This window comes from Planococcus citri, chromosome 5 (assembly GCF_950023065.1).
Source record: "Planococcus citri chromosome 5, ihPlaCitr1.1, whole genome shotgun sequence".
In the NCBI taxonomy this organism is placed as follows: domain Eukaryota; kingdom Metazoa; phylum Arthropoda; class Insecta; order Hemiptera; family Pseudococcidae; genus Planococcus; species Planococcus citri.
In genome coordinates, this window is record NC_088681.1 from 8,496,479 (window position 1) to 8,518,743 (window position 22,265).

General features: G+C 36.7%; 1 protein-coding gene across 2 annotated transcripts in view; it reads right to left on the bottom strand.

The window, feature by feature from the left end:
• Gycalpha99B (guanylate cyclase 1 soluble subunit alpha 2) overlaps positions 1-22,265 on the bottom strand; it is a 671,156-nt gene that overhangs the window by 487,542 nt on the left and 161,349 nt on the right. For both annotated transcript variants that reach the window (XM_065366355.1, XM_065366356.1), the window contains exon 5: positions 9,781-9,953. In XM_065366355.1, coding sequence (XP_065222427.1) covers positions 9,781-9,953 — 173 coding nt within the window. The remainder of the gene's footprint in view (positions 1-9,780; positions 9,954-22,265) is intronic.

Here is a 22,265-nt window from a genome sequence, read left to right on the forward strand (position 1 = left end):
TGAAAAATCACGAGAAAAAAATATGGTAACGAAATACTAATTAAAAAAAAAAGTAAACAATGTTATGAGGGGGAGCCATGTGCTGTAGCTCATTCTACGAGAAATTTCATGTACAATAACAATGAACTTATGTAATTTTCCCATAGCAATGAAACCAACATCTCAAAATAACTTGATTTCGAAAATCATGAAAATTGAGGGGGGCTGAGGGGCTCTGGAGAGGGGAAGGTGAGTGCAGCAGAAAATCCTAAGTCATATTCGTGCTCAGCGGTATTGAATCATATGAAAACGATACCCCACTCATTGATAATAATTTTTCTCAAAATTACCATTTCACCCCCCATCCCCCTACAATACATTATTCCAAGTTTTCACCACGGCGCACCAAAGAAAAAATTTTGAATATAGTATATGATGTCTGAGGGTCAAGAATACATCCAAAAAACGTGTTTCCAAAATTGTACCTCGCAATCTTGATTGTTAATAGGCATAAAAAAAATGAAAAAAAACGGCATTTTGAGTGGTAAATATGGGGGGAGGGGGTTGAACCCAACAATGTTTCATTAAAATTTCAAAAATCCAAGGGCAGGGGCATTTTATCTATTTTACTCTGGAATACCCTTTGAAAACAAAGACTATAACCGTAATCATGTGATTGTGACGTCATGCGTCATGAGTATAGGAAAGCTAGCAAAAATTCACTCGCAGATCGCTAGAATTACACGAGCAAATCTAAGCATTTTCAAACTAGCTCAAGTGCGCGAGATGATCGCTTGCTTTTCGCGAGCATAAAACGAGCAAATCTAACAATTTTTAAAGTAGCTGAAATGCGCTAGATGATCGCTAGCTTTTTGCGAGCATCTAAAACGCTAGTTTACAATCGCTAGCAAACTGCTTGATTTGCCTGAGGAAGGAATGTTGCTAGCTGGAAATCGCGAGAAATTCGCTAGATAAACGCGAGTCAGCGAGGTAAACGCGAGGTTCCGCTAGCAAAACGCTTACGATTTTGTCAATTGGGTATTCCTGAGACTTTAGAAATGATAGAAAACTGGCTAAAAGAACAAAATATCAACAAAAAAGAAATAACCCATTATATGAATACTATAAAATTATGCACTTCCCAAAACATTTTCCAAATAAATGGAACTTACTACAAACAAACAGGAGGCACAGCTATGGGCAACCCCTTATCTCCCTTTTTGGCAAATTTTTTCATGAGCCACCTTGAGACAAAATTCAAAAAGAACAATAAAAACTTTCCCAAAGCATGGTTTAGATATGTTGATGACATCCTGTGTATCATTCCTGAAGACTTCAACATTGAGGAATTCCTCAATGCTTTAAATAGTCTCTATCCTACCATCAAATTCACTTATGAGCTTGAACAACAAAACAAACTCCCTTTTCTGGACATGTTAATCATTAGACATTCTGACCATCTTGAATTTGATATCTATAGAAAACCCACCCACACCAATAACTACATTCCTTCAGACTCTTTCCAGCCTTGGAACCAAAAATTTGCTGCTTTCAACAGCATGATACACAGGTGTTTAAATCTCCCCCTAAATAAAAATAACCAAAATAAAGAAATAAAAAACATCATGTCTATTGCTTCCAACCTTGGCTACACAAAAACATCTATCCAAAAACTTATAAGAAAACATGAAAACAAAAAACTAATCAGAGATGCCACAACTTTTATTGCTGAAAAAGATGATGTCAAAAGAGTTAGGATCAGTTACTATCCCCCTCTCACAAATAAAATGAAAACAGTCTTCAGAAAACACAACATACAACCCATTTTCACCAATGATAACAAAATTAAAAACCTTCTTGGTAACACTAAAGACAAAGACAAACCTGAAGACTGTAGTGGCATCTACAAAATCAAATGTAAAGATTGCCAAGGAATTTATATAGGTCAAACCAAAAGAAACATCAAAAAGAGGTTCAAGGAACATCTTTATTATGCTAAATACAAATATGAAAATAAGTCTGCTCTCTCAGATCATCTCATTGCCACCAACCACACTACTTCCTTTGAAAACCTGAACCTCATACAAAAAATAGATAAACCATCTCAATTAAACATTAGGGAAGCAATAGCCATGAAGAAAAACAAAACAAATTTACTAAATAATGACTTAAAACCCTTAGAAAATATCCTACTTTCTGTTATTAAAACCAAACTTGAAGACATGACTCCTACCACATCCTCACCTACAACCACACCCTCTTCCACATGACCACACCCTTGTACTGCCACACCCTTGTACTGTTAAACTACCACACCCTTGTACACTAGTATATAAGCTTGTAGACTTGGTTATTTTGTTCAATAGTGATTTAAGCCTGATGATGAACACTTGGTGTTTGAAAAGCTTTGCACTAATAAATAGTAAAAACTGAGAAGCAAGAGTTATTTCTTCCTAAACGTGTCGTAGGTGTATAATAAGCTCCTGCATCATCTCCCTCACACTGTTCTAAAGATATTTTTTCTCGTCCCTTTGTACAGTACGTAATACCAGGAATATAGGATACCGTATGTAGACGCTTAGGTAACTCGGAGGTGCTGTTGCGACTCGATGTATTATGAAAACTCATCACGGTGGAAATCTGGCGCATCGCATAATAACTGCATTTAATCTCAACGAGTTCTTCTTCAACTCACGTAATTAAAAGTTACACTTATACGAGGTTTTTGCGCGTTTAAATACACTCCAGTGAGCTGGCGGGTTCTGCGCCAGGAGCAACACGAGATCGAGTAAAATATGGCAAAAATCGATTTTAAAATCATGATCTGTCAATGGTGACGTGGCAGGTTTACTCGAGGATGGTCCTAATGTGTAGTTTGGACTGCGATGAGTCGATGAGGGCACTGTAAATAAGCTCAGTGATCTCTTCGTTGAAGGAAGATTAGTGTACCTATTCGAAGATTGATTTTTCAAGTTGAAGTCACATTGGAGTAAATCGCGAGGAACAAATTAAAGGATTATAATCAAATTCAGTACAGATTACCTTAGTTTCGAGTTGAAAATCGTTCAGAAATTTGTCTAGCTCCGGGGGAGACCCTGGAAAATAGATATTGGTCCTCAAAGAGGGGAAATTTTCAAAAAAATCTCGAGATTAAAAAATTTCTATAAATCATTGAGAATTTTAGTAAAATTTTGTAACATAGAAGTTTAAAAAAAAAATAATGAAAATTTTTCGAATTTTTTCAAGGTTTCTTCAAGAGTTTTGGATTTTTATAAGATTACCTTTGGGGAATTTTTGCAATTTTCTAGAAATTTCTCGAGGTCTTAAGGTACGTACATATTTCCGCAAAAACATTAAAAATGTAGCAATCTGATGATGAATTCTGCCCAATGTATGAAGACCCACATCTCTCCTTCAGGACCACCTCCTGAACAACAATTTTTTCTAAGAGATATTCAACTCATAATTACAGAAAATTCGAAGAAACACATTCTTTGGGGAATTTAATTCCTTACAAGGAAGGTTTTTGTACATTTTCAGTACCATCTTGTGGTGATTACAAGCACATTTTTTAAAGCCATTTCGAATGGTTTTATTTGCATTTTTTTTTTGCGGAAATTTCAAATTAATTTTTTTTATGGTGATTTTGGATTTTTTGGAAGCGTTGGGAAGGATTGGGGGGGGGGGGAGTAATCACCAGATTATTCGATTTTCCATTCGGTGTGAAGACTTCTTCTGTGGTGATTTCAAACCATTATTTTAGTGGTGACAGAAAAATAATTTTTTTGTAAAAATTCCGGACGTATTTTCCACGAAAATTTTGAATTTCAAATGAGTTTTTAGTGTTATTACTATCTAGGAAGGAAGGAAGTGGGTCGCGAATGAATTTGTTCGAGATTTAAAACACATTTTTTCGCCATGATTTAAAATAAACTTTTCAACAGTGATTTATTTTGTTATCATTTCGTCATTTAAAATGATTTTTTGAAGTGAGTTTTAATATATTTTTCTTTTGGTGATTTTTGGAATTTTCCAGCGATAGTTCAATTTTTTTGAGACTACAAATCAATTATTGCAGAACTGAAATTTTCAGTTACACAGGTCTACTCGTATTAGTTTTTTTTCTGTTGAATTTTGATGAATATTTTGGCATGTTGAACTTTTTTTGGTGATTTTTGAATTGAATTTTGCAGGGTTGATTCAGAACTGTGGAGTGATTTTATAGAATTGGATTTTCGATTCAATCATGAATTTTTCGGTGGTGATTCAAAATTAATTTTTCCGGGGAATTTAAAATTTTAAAATTCAAGTTTACATTTTATCGTGGTCATTTCAAGTTACTTTTTGGTAGAGATTCTTATTGAATTTTTCTTTGATAATTTTTGATTTCAATTACGTTTGTTGCGTTGAATTCTGGTGAATTTTTTGTGATCATGCACATTTTCTGTCAGCAATTTGAATTGGGTAATAATTTCTTGGGTAATTTTAGAATCCCTACATCTTCTGGCGGTGAATTGGAATTTTATTTTCTATAATTTGGTTCAGAACTTTTTCAGGATTTCAAACAAATTTGTTTGATGTGATCGCAAATTTATTTATTTGTTTTGTGAAAACCCAAAGCGGAGTTTCTCCACTACAATTTTGGATTTTAAATGATTGATTGACTGACTACCACTGGTTTCGAACAGTGTCTGTCACTACCCTTGGTTTTAAAGAGTGTCTGTCACTACCACTGATTTTGAACAGTGTTCGTCACTACCACTGGTTTTAAACAGTGTCAGTAACTACCACTGGTTTTAAACAGTGTCTGTCACTACCACTTGTTTTAAACAGTATCTGTCACTACCACTGGTTTCAAGCAGTGCCTCTCACTGCCACTGGTTTTAAACTGTGTCTGTCACAACCACTGATTTTGAACAGTGTTTGTCACTACCACTGTTTTCAAACAGTGTTTGCCACTACCACATGTTTCAAACAGTGTCTGTTACTACCACCAGTTTTAAACTGTATCTGTCACTACCACTGGTTTCAAACAGTGGCAGTCACAAAAAATGGTTTTGAGCAGTGGCAGTCACAAACACTGGTTTTGAGCAGTGGCAGTCACAAACACCGGTTTTGAGCAGTGGCAGTCACAAACACCAGTTTTGAGCAGTGGCAGTCACAAACACCGGTTTTGAGCAGTGGCAGTCACAAACACTGGTTTTGAGCAGTGTTTGTCACTACCACTGGTTTTAAACACTGTTTGTCACTACCACTGGTTTCAAACCGTGTCAGTCACTACCCTTGGTTTTAAAGAGTGTCTGTCACTACCACTGATTTTGAACAGTGTTCGTCACTACCACTGGTTTTAAACAGTGTCTGTCACAAACACTAGTTTTGAGCAGAGTTTGTCACTACCACTGGTTTTGAACAGTGTCTGTCACAAACACTAGTTTTGAGCAGAGTTTGTCACTACCACTGGTTTTCAACAGTGTTTGTCAATACCACTGGTTTTCAACAGTGTTTGTCACTACCACTGGTTTTCAACAGTGTTGGTCACTACCACTGGTTTTCAACAGTGTTTGACACTACCACACGTTTCAAACAGCGTCTGTTACTACCACACGTTTCAAACAGTGTCTGTTACTACCACCAGTCTTAAACTGTATCTGTCACTACCACTGGTTTCAGACAGTGGCAGTCACAAACACTGGTTTTAAACACTGTTTGTCACTACCACTTGTTTCAAACAGTGTCAGTTACTACCACTGATTTCAAACAGTGTTTGTCACTACCACTGGTTTTAAAAGTGTCTGTCACAAAAACTGGTATTACACAAACTCTGTCACAAGTGTCTGTCACTGCCACTGGTTTCAAACTGTGTCTGTCCTACCACTGGTTTTGAAAGTGTCGGTCACAAATACTGGTTTTACACAAACTCTGTCACAAGTGTCTGTCACTGCCACTGGTTTCAAACAGAGTCTGTCACAAACACTGGTTTTAAAAAGTGTCTTTCACTTCAAACAGGGTCTGTCACTACCACTGGTTTCAAATAGAGCCGATCACAAACACTGGTTTTAAGCAGTATCTGTCACTGTACTGGTTTTAAACAGTGTCTCTCACTACCACTGGTTTTGAACTGTGTCGGTCACTACCACTGATTTCAAACAGTGTCAGTAACTATCACTGGTTTTAAACAGTATCTGTCACTACCACTGGTTTCAAACTGTGACTGTCCAGCCACTGGTTTTGAAAGTGTCTGCCACAAATACTGCTTTCACATCAACTCTGTCACAAGTGTCTGTCACTACCACTGGTTTTAAGCAGTGTCTCTCACTGCCACTGGTTTTAAACAGTGTCTGTCACTACCACTTGTTTTAAACAGTATCTGTCACTACCACTGGTTTCAAATAGAGCCGATCACAAACACTGGTTTTAAGCAGTATCTGTCACTGTACTGGTTTTAAACAGTGTCTCTCACTACCACTGGTTTTGAACTGTGTCGGTCACTACCACTGATTTCAAACAGTGTCAGTAACTATCACTGGTTTTAAACAGTATCTGTCACTACCACTGGTTTCAAACTGTGACTGTCCAGCCACTGGTTTTGAAAGTGTCTGCCACAAATACTGCTTTCACATCAACTCTGTCACAAGTGTCTGTCACTACCACTGGTTTTAAGCAGTGTCTCTCACTGCCACTGGTTTTGAACAGTGTCTGTCACAACCACTGGTTTTAAGCAGTGTCTATCACTGCCACTGGTTTTGAACAGTGTCTGTCACAACCACTGATTTCAAACAGTGTTTGTCACTATTTTCGGTTTTAAGCAGTGTCTGTCACTAATACTGGTTTCAAACAGTGTCTGTCACAAGTGTCTGGCACTACCACTGGTTTCAAACAGTGTCAGTCACAACCACTGATTTCAAACAGTGTTTGTCACTACTACTGGTTTTTAAAGTGTTTGTCACAAATATGTACTGGTTTTACACAAACTCTGTCACAAGTGTCTGTCACTACCACTGGTTTTGAACAGTGTCTGTCACCACCACTGATTTTGAACAGTGTTTGTCACTACCACTGGTTTTGAACAGTGTCTCACTACCACTGTTTTCAAACAGTGTCAGTCACAAACACTGGTTTTGAACAGTGTCTGTCACTACCACAGATTTTGAACAGTATCTCTCACTACCACTGATTTTGAACAGTAATTGTCACTACCACTGGTTTTAAACAGTGTCTGTCACTACCACTGGTTTCAAACAGTGTCTGTCACTACCACTGGTTTCAAACAGTGTCTCTCACTACCACTGATTTTGAACAGTAATAATTGTCACTACCACTGGTTTTAAACAGTGTCAGTGACTACCACTGGTTTCAAACAGTGTTTGTCACTACCACTGGTTTTAAAAGTGTCTGTCACTAATACTGGTTTTACACAAACTCTGTCACAAGTGTCTGTCACTACCACTGGTGTTAAGCAGTATCTCTCACTAGGTACCACTGGGTTTGAACAGTGTCTGTCACTACCACTGATTTTAAACAGTGTCTGTCACAAACACTGATTTTAAACAGTGTCTGTCACAAACACTGATTTTGAGAAGAGTTTGTCACTACCACTGGTTTTAAACAGTGTCTGTCACTACCACTGGTTTTCAACAGTGTCTCTCACTACCTCTAATTCAATATTTAGGTGATTTCGAATTCTATACGTTTTTTTAAGGTGATTCAAGATGGAGCTTTCATTCTTATTGACGATTTATTTCGATTTTTTCGTCATTTCAAATGATTATTTTGTACTAAGCGTTTGTTAATGAAGTTTTTCGGTGATTTTCGGAATAAATTTTCCGGTAATTGCTTGAAACATGACTTTACTATTATTTTGAAATCGGTTTAGGTATGTATGTACATATTTGCTGATAGGTAATAAACATTTCAAAGTGCCTATTTCAAGTAATTTTTTTCATGGTGATTAGGAATCAATTTTTTAGGAACAACTTATAATCAACTAAGTACTTTTTCTGATGATTTTTATTCTCATTTTTTCTAGTTCAATTGTGTAGAATTTTTTTCTATGGTTGTATCGAGTGAATTTTTTAATGTTTGTGCCAAAATTCCAAATGAATGTTTCGCGATAGTGATTTAAATTCATATTTTTAGCGTTAATTTCCACTATATACATGTTTTCAATTTTCGGCCAATTCAAACTTCTTTAATTTCTATGTGGATGCAAGAAATCTCATAAAAAGATAGCTCAGCTTACTCGAGGTAGGTTCGATTGAAGACAGCCATAATAACATTGAGTTGGTGCCTCTCTCAAATAAATCCGTCATGTTGCCGTTGGTGGAATGCAATTTCAAACAGGTTTTCTCCAATTTTTTGATTTTTTCTGGCTCCTGGCGCAGAACCCGCTAGCTTACTCAAGGTATTAAAATTTATAATTTTTGAGAATTTTTATGCCTAGGTCTTCTTCTATAGGTTTAAATATTGAAGACAGCAATTCTGCAATTCAATCACTTCGGTGAACGAACCAGTGCCACAGACAAAAACAAAGCTCACGAGCAAGACTATTCCCAATTTCTCAATACCTAAAAATTTAAATGTTCTGAAAGCTCACTTCCGCAGATATAACTTCTCAATACGCAGTGATAAAATACAGTATCACACAAAGTATTGTCACAACAATCCGAACCTCTCCCCCCACCAACTCTCACCATTCATTCCAATCACACTTCGTGGAAATTGGAGACGAGCTTGACAACTGGCACAAAAGTATGATTATTTCGCCCTCTTCTCATTCCCCTCCTCGTCCATTACATCAAAAAGTACTGTGCATTTGCTGATTCAACATAAATCAGGCGAACCTCTTTTCTCTTATTCTTTCGACTATACAGAACATCGCGTTATAAAAACTTCAACGCTGTTCAAAAGCCTATTGTTCTTTTCGCCAATCCGCCATTTTCAAAGGACATTTGAAAATTTCGCAACGCCGCCGCGCCGCTGTCTCATCGCCTGCGTAAAAAAAACACACAACTCCCGAGTAAACTTCAATTAATCCACAGCTCCGCTTGTAAATAAACCGCGAATTTAAGTATATTCCTACAGAGGAAAAACACCGCACAAAACGCGGGAGTGAGGATGAGGGAGCCGCAAGGGGGGAGGAATTCTGTACCGAAATGCCGACTGCTGGGTATAATGCGCGACCAAAGATAAAATACTTTCTCAATTAATTATACTCGGTGATTTTTCGCAGAGTATAATTTTTTAACCACGACGAGCGTAGTTTTTTTTCCACACGCTGCGAGTCTTTAGCCCTTCCCCCCTCCTACTTTGTTTTTTCCACCCTGTTCTGCTTCATTTCTGCACAGCTTTCGCGGTGTCTGTGTGGCTGCGGTTCGTCGTCGTAATCATCCGAGCAAAAAGGTATACCGTAGTAGACGAGAGGACGAGATATCGAAGAAACACGATAGCACGTTTGGTACGTAATTTACGACACTCGAGAGCGAACAGCGAAGCAAAGCGTCGTTGTCGTCGTCTTCGGTGGTGACTTGGCTTTCGGCGTCGTTAATTAAACGTATTTACTGGCGAATAAGTATACGATAACGACTTACACTATACGATGAGACGAAAAGAGAGCGAGAGAAAAAACTACCACCGACGAGTACATAGCGCGGTGTCGTGTCGTATACACTGTCGTTTGGTTAATTATCAGTTTACGTAATGTAGGTACTCGTATACCTACTGTTCATTGTGCACAATAAGGTAATGCTATAGGGGAAACTAAGTACAACGAGTATGGTAAGAAAAAAAACATCATCGTATTACCTGATCTCCGTTTAAATTGGTTTCTTGACCTTTTATAGCGTCGTGTACACCGTCCAATGTGGTTAAAAAATCTTGAAAAGTTCCGCCCAACGATTTCAACGCTCGTACCAGACGTTCGTCCGTGTATTCGTTGATGATAATCGAGCCCAGTTTCTCCAGTATGCTCGAACATTCTGAAACAAACGAAGACGAGATTTTATAATACGATTCAGTGTATTTGATAGGTGGCAGAACAGGGGGGGATGGGTTGTTCTGTAAATGCACTGGAATTTGAAGCTACATCATGGACTCGTACAAGTTGATATTTTCTGAGGCAGCTACGAATATACAAAATTTCAAGGCGTATTTCAAAGGGTAGATACAGGTTTTTTTCAAGATTTTTGCGCATTTTAGATACAAAAAAAAAAACACTCAATAAGACCGGATTTTCATCAAATACAAATCTTTTAAGTAGGTACGAACAAATTGAGTCATTTTTTATGAAACATATTTTGTTCAGCAATTTGATTTGTTTACAATCAAATAGAATCATTTACGAACGATTGGTGATCAAATAAATTGATTGATTTCTTGGTGAATCATTCGCAGAGGAATCAATTAATTTACGCCTGATTCAGTTTTATTTTGGTGAAACCATTACTATATAAATTGATCTGTTTTCAAGCGAAGTGAATCGAATCGAATCGAATCAGTCATAACCGATTGGCGATTGAACAAGTTGATTGATTTCTTGGTGAACCACTCGCGAACGAGTTGATGAATTGTTGGTGAGTTGAATCATTCGCGAATGAATTGGATTTTTTGGTGAATCACTTACGAACGAAATGAATAATTTGTTTGATTTGTGCGAAAGACTTGTTGGCGAACGAATTCATTCGTTCGCTTGACTTTTGGAGAATCATTCTCGAACAAATTGATTTGTATAAGTGACTCGTTCGCGAACAAATCGATTCATTTGCATAATTTTTGGTGAATATCATTCGCGAACGAATTGAATAAATTTTGGTGAACCACTCGCGAACAATTGTTGGTGCAATGAATCATTCGCAAACGAATTGAATTTTCAGTGAATCACTCGCGAACGAATCGAAAAATTTGTTTGATTCCTGCAAGTGACTCGTTCGCGAACGAATCTATTCGTATCAGTCACTCGTTCACGAACTAATCAAACAAGTTTTGGTGAATCATTCACGAACGAATTGATTCGTATGAATGAATCGTTCGCGAACGAATAGAATCGTGTAAATGACTCGATCGCGAACGAATCGATTCATTCGCTTGATTTTTGGTGAATCGTTCACAAACAAATTGAATAATTTTTGGTGAATCATTCGCGAACGTATCGAATAATTTCTAGTGAATTATTCACGAACGAATTGACTCGTATAAATGAATCGTTCGCGAACGAATAGATTCGTGTAAATGACTCGATCGCGAACAAATCGATTCATTCACTTGATTTTTGGTGAATCGTTCACAAACAAATTGAATAATTTTTGGTGAATCATTCGCGACCGTATTGAATAATTTCTGGGCAACGAATTGAATAATTTTTGGTGAATCATTCGCGAACGCATTGAATAATTCGTGGTGAATCATTCGCGAACGAATTGAATAATTTGTGATGAATCATTCACGAACGAATTCATTTGTGTAAGTGACTCGTTCGCGAACGAATCAATTCATTCACTTGTTTTTTGATGAATCTTACACGAACAAATTGAACAATTTTGGGTGAATCATTCACGAACAAAGTGATGAATAATTTTGGTTGAATCATTCGCGAACGAATTGATTCGTGTTAGTGACTCGTTCGCAAACGAATCGATTCATTCACTTGATATTTGATCAATCGTTCACAAACAAATCGAATAATTTTTGGTGAATCGTTCGCGAACGAATTGAATCACTTACACAATTTTTGACGAATCATTCACGAACGAATTGAATAATTTTTGACGAATCATTCACGAACGAATTGATTAATTTCTGGTGAATTGTTCGCGAACGAATTGATTTGTATGAGTGACTCGTTCGCGAACGAATTGATTCATTCACATGATTTCTGGTGAATAGTTCACAAACAAATTGAATAATTTTTGGTGAATCATTCACGATCGAATTCATTCGTGTAAATGACTCGTTCGCGAAGGAATCGATTCATTCGCTTAATTTTTGGTGACTCGTTCGCGAACGAATTGATTCATTCACATGATTTCTGGTGAAAAGATCACAAACAAATTGAATAATTTCTGGCGAATCATTCGCGAACAAATTGAATAATTTTTGGTGAGTCACTCGCAAATGAATTGAATAATTTGTGGTGAATAATTCGCGAACAAATTGATTTGTGTACGTGACTCCTTCGCGAACGAATCGATTCATTCACTTGATTTCTGGTGAATAGTTCACAAGCAAATTGAATAATTTTTGGTGAATCATTAGCGAACGAATTGATTTGTATAATCGACTCGTTCACAAACGAATTGTTTCGTACAAGTGACTCATTCGCGAACGAATCGATTCGTGTGAATGACTTGTTCGTGAACGAATCGATTCATTCTCTTGATTTCTGGTGAATAGTTCACATACAAATTGAATAATTTTTGGTGAATCATTCGCGAACGCATTGAATAATTTCTGTCGAATCATTCGCGAACAAATTGAATAATTTTTGGTGAATCATTCGCAAATGAATTGAATAATTTGTGGTGAATCATTCGCGTACGAATTGATTTGTGTAGGTGACTCGTTCGCGAACGAATCGATTCATTCACTTGATTTTTGATGAATCGTTCACCAGCAAATTGAATAATTTTTGGTGAATCATTAGCGAACGAATTGATTTGTATAATCCACTCGTTCACGAACGAATTGATTTGTATAATCCACTCGTTCACGAACGAATTGTTTCATACAAGTGGCTCGTTCGCGAACAAATCGATTCATTCACTTAATTTTTCGTGAATCGTTCACGAACAAATTGAATAATTTTGGGAGAATCATTCGCGAACGAATCGATTCATTCACTTGATATTCGGTTAATCGTTCACAAACAAATCGAATAATTTTTGGTGAATCATTCGCGAACGAATTGAATCATTTACATAATTTTTGACGAATTATTCACGAACGAATTGAATGATTTTTGGCGAATTATTCGCGAACGAATTGAATAATTTTTGGTGAATCATTCGCGAACCAATTGAATCACATAAGTGACTCGTTCGCGAACGAACCAGTTCATTCACTGAGTTTTGGTGAATAGTTCACAAACAAATTGAATAATTTTTGGTGAATTATTCGCGAACGAATCGATTAATTCACTTAATTTTCGGTGAATAATTCGTGAAGGAATCGAATAATTTTTGGTGAATCATTCGCGAACGAGTTGATACATAAATTGAAGAATTGATCAATTCGTTCACGAATGATTTCCTTAAACGTATCAGTAGGTATAGAAATAGGTTTTCGAAGGTGCTGATTTTGGAAATCATATCACTTTGGTTTTTGATTAATACCGATAAGAAAGAGGCAAGATGAGATGAGGGATGAAATTTCAACGAGATATCAGTTGGTGGAAAGGGGGGAATCGATATACAAGACTGAGACTTCTAAACGAACGAAAAAAAGACCATCAACAAGTTGTTTGACTATTTCTCAGCGACGACAGACGAATGCGACATGACATCGACGATACATTCATAATCAGTTGACTACATTACTAGTTAAAATACGCTAGTTACTCCAGACTACCGCCGTCACCATTCAAACTGCATCCCGAAGAAGGAAAAGGGATATCCAGCCAAGATGAGTATAGACTATTCCTATACACATACGAGAACGGGCGAAACAGAAATGCTGTGTTGAAAACCGCTAAATTGATACCTGACTCGAATGGAACAGTCTGATAGGACGCGAAAGACCCTATAAAAGGTAGGAGAATTCGCGCCGTACATCATTTGGCAGGCGGACGAGTAGGCAGGCAGCAAAATATGCCGGATGAAGTGTTGTTATATGTATTTGGCACACGACCTGCGGCACGGCGCGCAAACTGAGCCACTTTCTGTAACATTCATTGCGGTGAAAATTTGCCAACGTATTGGTAGTTTTCATTTTACTCGATACCACCGAGTTACCTTTACCTATAGCAAAGCACACTGCTGCGCTGTTCATCGATATCGTCGCCATCGTCGTTGTAACCAAATATATCTAGTTTAACTTATTGTCAAACGATATATACGAAAATGTCGACCGCATCTGAAGCATTATAGACGACGACGACGTATACTTATACTACCTATTAAAAACTGCAACAGTGCTATATAGCAAAATATACGAGACGAGACTAGACGCTGCAGAGCAGCAGCACGTTCCCAACATCTCGAGATTCTACCAACGTCGTCCAAATTGCTGTCAAGTCGACGCAATGATAAATCACTCCGGTAACCTTACACTCGCACACTTATACTCCAGCACTCACACAAAGAACTATCTTTAACACGTATAAAATGATAAAGACCAAAGTGATGATGGTATTTCAAAGGTATAAACTTATAGAAGAAGACGACGACGATGTAGTATGGTGTTGGAAACAAGAGCACATGTTCGATGTGTAGACACTCTGCGCCTCGACGCATGGTGCGGGGTCTCCTGCCATCCTACCTCGTGTCAGTTCCCATCCCCTCGGTATAAATAAAGTACTCGAGGATGTGCCTAGGTCGTCGTTATTCTCTTTGTAAATTATATATAACTTCGTAGGCATATACACGACGTTGATTTCGGCTAAATTAGACATTAATGAGATGTTCTTATTATTGAAAAGTTGCCGCGTGTCTTTCATACTTCAGACTTTGGTAAATACGTTGCGCTACCTCATCTATACTTTTACTTACCAGTCGAGGAATTCGTGCTCATCCCATAAAGGCTGTAAAAGTTGAATGTACAGGGTGTTCGGTAAGTTGAGTTCGTGAAGCTTCGAATATATACTAATGCATGGATGCGTGGACGATTCGTGTTATTTAAAGTGCTGCGCACTCATGTGACAAAAATAGTGATTTCTATCTGAACCAATTGAAGGTACAGAAAGGAGGGGAAACGCTTATCAAAAACTTCAAAATTTGCAATTGTGTTAAAAAATTGATTTTTTCCAAATATATGTACATATTCCATGGAAACTATAGCTGAAATTTATTAAAATTATCCGTAATTTACCGAAATTAAGGTACCTATAATTTACAAAAATGACCAGTAATTCACCACAATTAGCAAAATTACGTAAAATTTACCACCTATACCTACACCTTAATTCGTTGCCTATGATTCCCATTGGTAACTTAATTTGCTAAACTTATCAAATTTTTTCTTTTTCTCAAACATCTTCGCCTTTTAGCAAAATTGCCAAAGATTTTCCATTTTCCCCTAAAATTTCCAAAAATCATCACTTTTTCGACAGTACTTTCCAAAAAATCCTGCTTCTTGTTGAGATTTTCAAGGTCTTGCTTTTTGCCAAGAATTGTCAAAAATTCTCACTTTCTAACAAAATTGCTAGAGAACCTGTTTTTTTTTTGGCAACAAATGCCAAAAAGCCCTTCCTCTGTAGAGTTTTGCATTTTGTTGGCTTGTGACAGCATTAATTCATTCAAGAGAATCATTCATGAACCAATAATTCTCATCAGTTTTTCAATTTATGAATCATATTGTTCGCGAATGATTCACCATAAATTACACTAGGCAACGGCATGCTTGTGTTCGGGTTGAAAATGGGCTTAATCGATAGTTTAGACCCTAAAACAAAAAACAGAGTGGGATTTTTCAATTTGAATTGTTTTTGTGGTCAGGAGAGATGATCAAAGTTTCAAAAATGGCCGTTTTTGCCCTATTTCACGAGTTTCTGGCGACACCAGTATTGTTTTTCGAAAAAAACCAAGGTCATATTCGGATTCTACGCACTTTTTTAAGTAAACATCTTTACCGGATTTTTGATTTTCGATCATTCTAGCGCATACGGAAGATTTTCGTTTGTAACACGAAATTTTTACTGCACGAGAGCCTCGCCCGCGCGAACACGGTTCCGCGCCACGATTACAACGTGGAGTAATGCCAGCGTCGCGCGCTCCAAGTTTTAAAATATGTTGCAAACAAAAATCTTCCGTATGCGCTTGAATGTTCGAAAATCAAAAATCCGGGAAAGATGTTTACTTAAAAAAGTGCGTAGAATCCGAATATGACCTTGGTTTTTTTCGAAAAACAATACTGGTGTCGCCAGAAACTCGTGAAATAGGGCAAAAACGGCCATTTTTGAAACTTTGATCATCTCTCCTGACCACAAAAACAATTCAAATTGAAAAATCCCACTCTGTTTTTTGTTTTAGGGTCTAAACTATCGATTAAGCCCATTTTCAACCCGAACACACGAAAAAAGTCAAAAATTGTTGTCTAGTGTTATTCAATGAATTCTTGAACGATTCACCAAAAATTTGTTTGTGTACGAGTCACTTAACGAGTCAATTCGTTCGCGAATGATTCACAAAAAAATTCAATTCGTTCGCGAGCAAGTCACTTATACGAATCAATTCGTTCGCGAACGATTCACTTATGCGAATCAATTTATTCGCGAACGAGTCACTAACACGAATCATTTCGTTCGGGAACTAGTCACTCAAACGAGTCACTTAAACGAGTCAATTTGTTCACAAATGAGTCACTCATACGAATTAATTTGTTCGCGAACGAGTCACTCATACAAATCAATTCGTTCGCAAACGAGTCACTCACATGAATCAATTCGTTCAAGAATGACTCACCAAAAATCAAGTGAATGAATCGATTTGTTCGTGAACGCGTAACTTGAACGAACCAATTCGATTGCGAACGAGTCACTTGTACGAGTCAATTCGTTCGCGAATGATTCACAAAAAAATCAATTCGTTCGCGAACGATTCACCAATACGAATCAATTCGTTCACGATCGAGTCACGTATACGATTCAATCGATTCGTGAACGAGCCACGATTCACTAACAAATTATTCAATTCATCCGCGAGTGATTCACTTATGCAAATCGATTCGTTCACGAACGAGTCACTTAAACGAATCAATTCATTTGCGAACGAGTCACTTACATGAATCAATTTGTTCACGAATGATTCACAAAAAATCAAGTGAATGAATCGATTTGTTCGTGAACGAGTAACTTGAACGAACCAATTCGTTTGCGAACGAGTCACTTAAACGAGTCAATTCGTTCGCAAACGAGTCACTTACACAAATCAATTCGTTCGCAAATAATTCATCAAGAATGATTAAATTTGTTCGCGAATGATTCACAAAAAAATTCAATTCGTTCGCGAACGAGTCACATATACTAATCGATTTGTTCGCGATTGATTCATAAAAAATGATTCAATTCGTTCGCGAATGATTCACAAAAAATATTCAATTCGTTCGCGAACGATTCACTAATACGTATCAATTCGTTCACGATCGAGTCACGTATACGAATCAATCCATTCGCGAACGAGCCACTTACACGAATCAATTCGTTCGCAAATGATTCATAAAAAATTCAATTCGTTCGTGAACGATTCACTTATACGAATCGATTCGTTCACGAATCGATTCGTTCACGAACGAGTCACTTAAACGAATCGATTCGTTCACGAACGAGTCACTTATACGAATCGATTCATTTGCGAACGAGCCACTTACACGAATTAATTCGTTCGCGGATGATTCACTAACAAATTATTCAATTCGTCCGCGAGTGATTCACTAAAAATTCAATTCGTTCGCGAATGATTCAGTTCACCAACTATTAATCAATTCGTTCGCCCGTGATTCACCTAAAAATCAATCAACTTGTAAAATCACCAATCGGTTGTGAATGATTCGATTCGATCAATCAATTTATTTAATCACCAATCGTTCGTAAATGATTCGATTCGATTGTAAACAGATCAAATCGCTATACAAAATAATTACCTATGTTTCAAAAAAATTGACTCAAAGTCGGTCTTCTCACGCATAATGTGTGAATGTTTCTTTTGCAATAAATTGACAAAAAGTGAAAGTATCAATTTTTGGTCAATAATTTCAAAATTTCCTGATTTCTGCTGTAGTTATTTATGTAAGCCTTAAGTTTTGCCAAAATTTAATAATTCGATTTTCAATAAAATTTCTAATAAGATGTTCGTTCCTTCGCAAAAATTCCAAAAAGTTTCAATTTTTTCCAAAAATTGTCGTAAAATCTTGAATTTTGGCCAGAAAATTTCCAAAAAGACCTCTCTGCTGTTGAAATTGTTGCAAAATTCTAACTTTTCTGCGAAAAATTACCAAATGTGGTCTCGTTTTTTTATCAAAAAATTTCAAAATAATTCAACATTGTAAAATTAAAAAACAGAGCATTCAAATTTGTAATGTTTTGATTTGTTTATGGATTACAATGTTTTGCTCAAGTCTTATCACTTTTTTAATCACGGTCTTGTTTCTTTTTTCCAGCTTTTTTTGCTCCTCGGGGTCACCTTTTTATAGATAAAATTGATTACGAGGCCTGATATAGATCAAATCATATTATAGGCTCGTTTATACTGGCCGCGGAAGAACTTGGATCCGTTCCGCGGATTTTCAAAAATAATTGAAAATCCATAAGAAACTACGGAACGGTGTCCGTAGCCACTATAAACGACTACGTTACAACTACCAGCTTTGATTTTCCGCGGAAAGTTTACGGTCTCGTTCCGCGGCCAGTATAAACGAGCCTTATCTTTTCACATCAAATCTAATCAAATTTATGAAATAAGACGAGAACAAAAAAAATTGTTAGTATCATCTAATTGCAATCATCTAATGCCTACTCTAGAAGAAATTGTTGCTCGATGACGGTACGTTCCCTATTCACAAAATTGAGCAACAGGTCTGTATTCCACTACATCAGTGAATAGGGGCAGACAAAAACAAACGCAAAGATTACCTAAAAACATCACAGGCCTAGATATATCTCGTACTTCTACCACGAATATAGGTACCGACAGTTGTACGAGGACGTATCCAACATTAACCGAGCAACCGAGCCGAATAAAAGTCTATTAATAATTCAGTGCATTTACAGGCAAGAATAAAATTTAACTGACATTAATGTACACCGCTGTCAAGGTGGCGACGTCATACATAACTTAAAAAGGGTTGCATCCTTTTTATAGGCAGCAGACTACTGTACATTTGCACAGCCCTGTCCCCGTACACTAGTAGGTTGACACTGGGGCAAATTTGTCAGTAAATTTTCATCAAATCGACGCGACCAGACTCGACTAAGTACGTATTTTACATAGCCACAGATTTCATGTACAATTATATCTCTATAGGCAGACGCTCGTACAAAATAATCAAATCGAGCAACGTTCATTAAGCTTTTTGATAATCTAATCAACCCCATATATGATAATTTAACGAATATATTGTCATCATTGGAAATCGTGTATTGTTTTTCAATGCCTTCGCTTAAACCAACCATTTACTTTTCAAATACATACCCGCAGTATATAAACGTTTCCTTGTTTGGGTCAAACGAATAAATTTCGAAGGCGATTTTTTTTACGAGTATCTTCGCAGTGTGACCATTGAGACTCGTAAAATTATACTGGCAACTTGGAATACTAAATTCTAAACGTTATAGGTGTAAGGAGAGGAATCATTGTGTACATTTAGATTCCAGATACGCGATAAAAAAATACGATGATAGGGAGAGGGAGAGAGGGAGGTAGGCGAAAAAAGAAACCCAACGGCTACATTACAGATTAGTTAACAATCGAAAAAGGCAATTTTCAAGACATCGTGTCTTGTATAAGTATATATAGTACCATTTGAAAAGAATCACGTACGCAAACCCTCCTGCCAGAATTAACCCTTTCTCGTCATTCGTGACATTTTTCACCTCTATAAAACGTGACTGGAATGCTTTTCAAACTTTATAGCATACATCCACTTTGCCCGGCTTTCCAATGAATTCAACGAAATTTAACCAGCACCATCGTCTCAGCAGCCCCTTCGCTATCCTATATATTTAAGGAGGGAAATGGCTTAAAATAACAGCGTAATAACGCGCCGCATCCACGCCAAATAACATATGACGGCATTAGCGGTTAACGACGTATACTTCGCCTTTATATTCGCTGTATAGTCGTAGTACAGTCTATCTTTATACTTAGGAAAGGTACAAACTACAAAGTATAACGGTGTGTGTATTTTTTGGTTATTCAGCTATAGGTACCAAACTTTAACGTTATTTAGAAATTGTCGACTTGAATGCATCGCGTATTACGTTATAGTTAGGCAACTTTCACGAATACATAGTACATGTATACGAGTAGGTAGTAGGTACATTGTATGAATTATATTTATCGTATACTTCAATGAAACGATCCTCGACGTGTGATGAGGTGTACTTCTCGCGTGATGTTAAACCACCCACGCGTCTTTCTTTGTAAGTATAGGTAATCCGTTTTAATAAAATTGTTCCTTCCTTATACACGTGTAGGGTGTTCCAAAAACTGTCTACAATCTCTATCTTGAATTCCATCAAAAGTAGATTGAATACGAGTAGGTATCTCCAAAGTATAATGATGTCATCTTCAACTAATTTGATTCGTCAGTGATTCATTCATTCGTTCATTCATTCGCGAACGATTTTTGCATCCCTTAAGTAATAAATTATAAATTATTCGCGAACAAAAATTATTGTCAATTTTTATTGACAGATTTGAAAAATATGTACAAATTTTTGCAGTGTTCTGTCACTGGAGATGATTCAGGAGATATAATTTATTCATTCTTGAATGATTTGTAGATTATGAGCAAATCGTTCGCGAACGACCTCAGTCTAAGTGTAGATGATATGATTGAAACTGACGAGTTTCTTCATGTCACATACAATTGATTTGATTTTTCATTGATACATTCGTTCGTGAACGACTTTTCTTTTCTGAGCAAATCGTTCAATTCTGATCAAATCGTTCGCGAACGATCACAGTTGAGGTGTAGATGAAATGATTGAAACCTCCAGTTTCACCATATCACATACGAATAATTTGAATTGTTTAGTGATTCATTCGTTCGCGAACGATTTCTCTGTTCCGAGCAAATCGTTCGCGAACGAATCATTCACAATTTTTGAAGTGTTTTATGTTTAGTAGAATCGTATATTATTATCTTATTTCGTTTCCGAATGATTCATTCGTTCTTGAATGATTCATCAACTTTAAACAAATCGTTCGCGAACGAATCAAGTCCAAATTTTGATAATGAGATAGAAACTGTTGACTATTGTCATTTCATCTGCAGCTAATTTGATTTCTCAGTGATTCATTCGTTCGCGAACTATTTCCACCTGAGTGAATCGTTCTTGAACGAATCATTCACAATTTCCGTTGATGAATTAAGAAAATATGTTTTGTTTAACATGTCGTGAAGCTATTGCATGATTTTATCTGCAAGTGATTCAGTCGTTCTTGAACGATTTTTCTCTTATGACCAAATCGTTCACAAACGATTCATTCAGAACTTTTTAAATGATTCATTTTTTTCTCTAGTCCTATAACTCATTTCATGATTGATTCATCGTCTGTTAGCGAATCTTTCGCGAACGAATCAAATCCAAATTTTCATAATGGGAAAGAAACTGTTGACTATTGTCATTTCGTCTACAGCTACTCTGATTTCTCAGTGATTCATTCGTTCGCGAACGATTTTCACCCGAATGAATCGTTCGTGAACGAATCATTCATAATTTTTATTGATGATTTATGAATGGTTTCGTTCATCATGTCGTGTAGTCATCATCTGATTATATTTCCAAGTGATTCAGTCGTTCGCGAATGATTTTTCTGTTCTGAGAAAATCGTTCGCGAACGAATTATTCGAAATTTTCGAAGTGTTTCATGTTTTGTAGGATCGTATATTAATATCTTATTTCGTTTCCAAGTGATTAGTGATTTAGTCGTTCTTGAATGATTCATCGGCTGTGAGAAAATCGTTCGCGAACGAATCAAGTCCCTATTTTGATAATGCGATAGAAATGGTTGACTATTGTCACTGTCGTGTTATCTACAGCTGATTTGATTTCTCAGTGATTCATTCGTTCGCGAACGATTTCAACTTGAGTGATCGTTCTTGAACAAATCATTCACAATTTTCATTGATAAATTAAGAAAAGTTTCGTTTAACATGTCGTACAGCGTACAGCTATTATAATGATTCTATCTTCAAGATTCAGAATTTTTAAAATGATTTATTTTATTCTGTAGTCGTATATCATCTCATTTCATTTCCAAGCGATTCAGTCGTTCTTGATTGAATCATTGGATGTGAGCAAATCGTTCGCGAACGAATCAAGTCCAAATTTTGATTATGGGATGGAAACTGTTGTCTATTGTCGTTTCATCTACAGTTTATTTGATTTCTCAGTGATTCATTCGTTCGCGAACAATTTT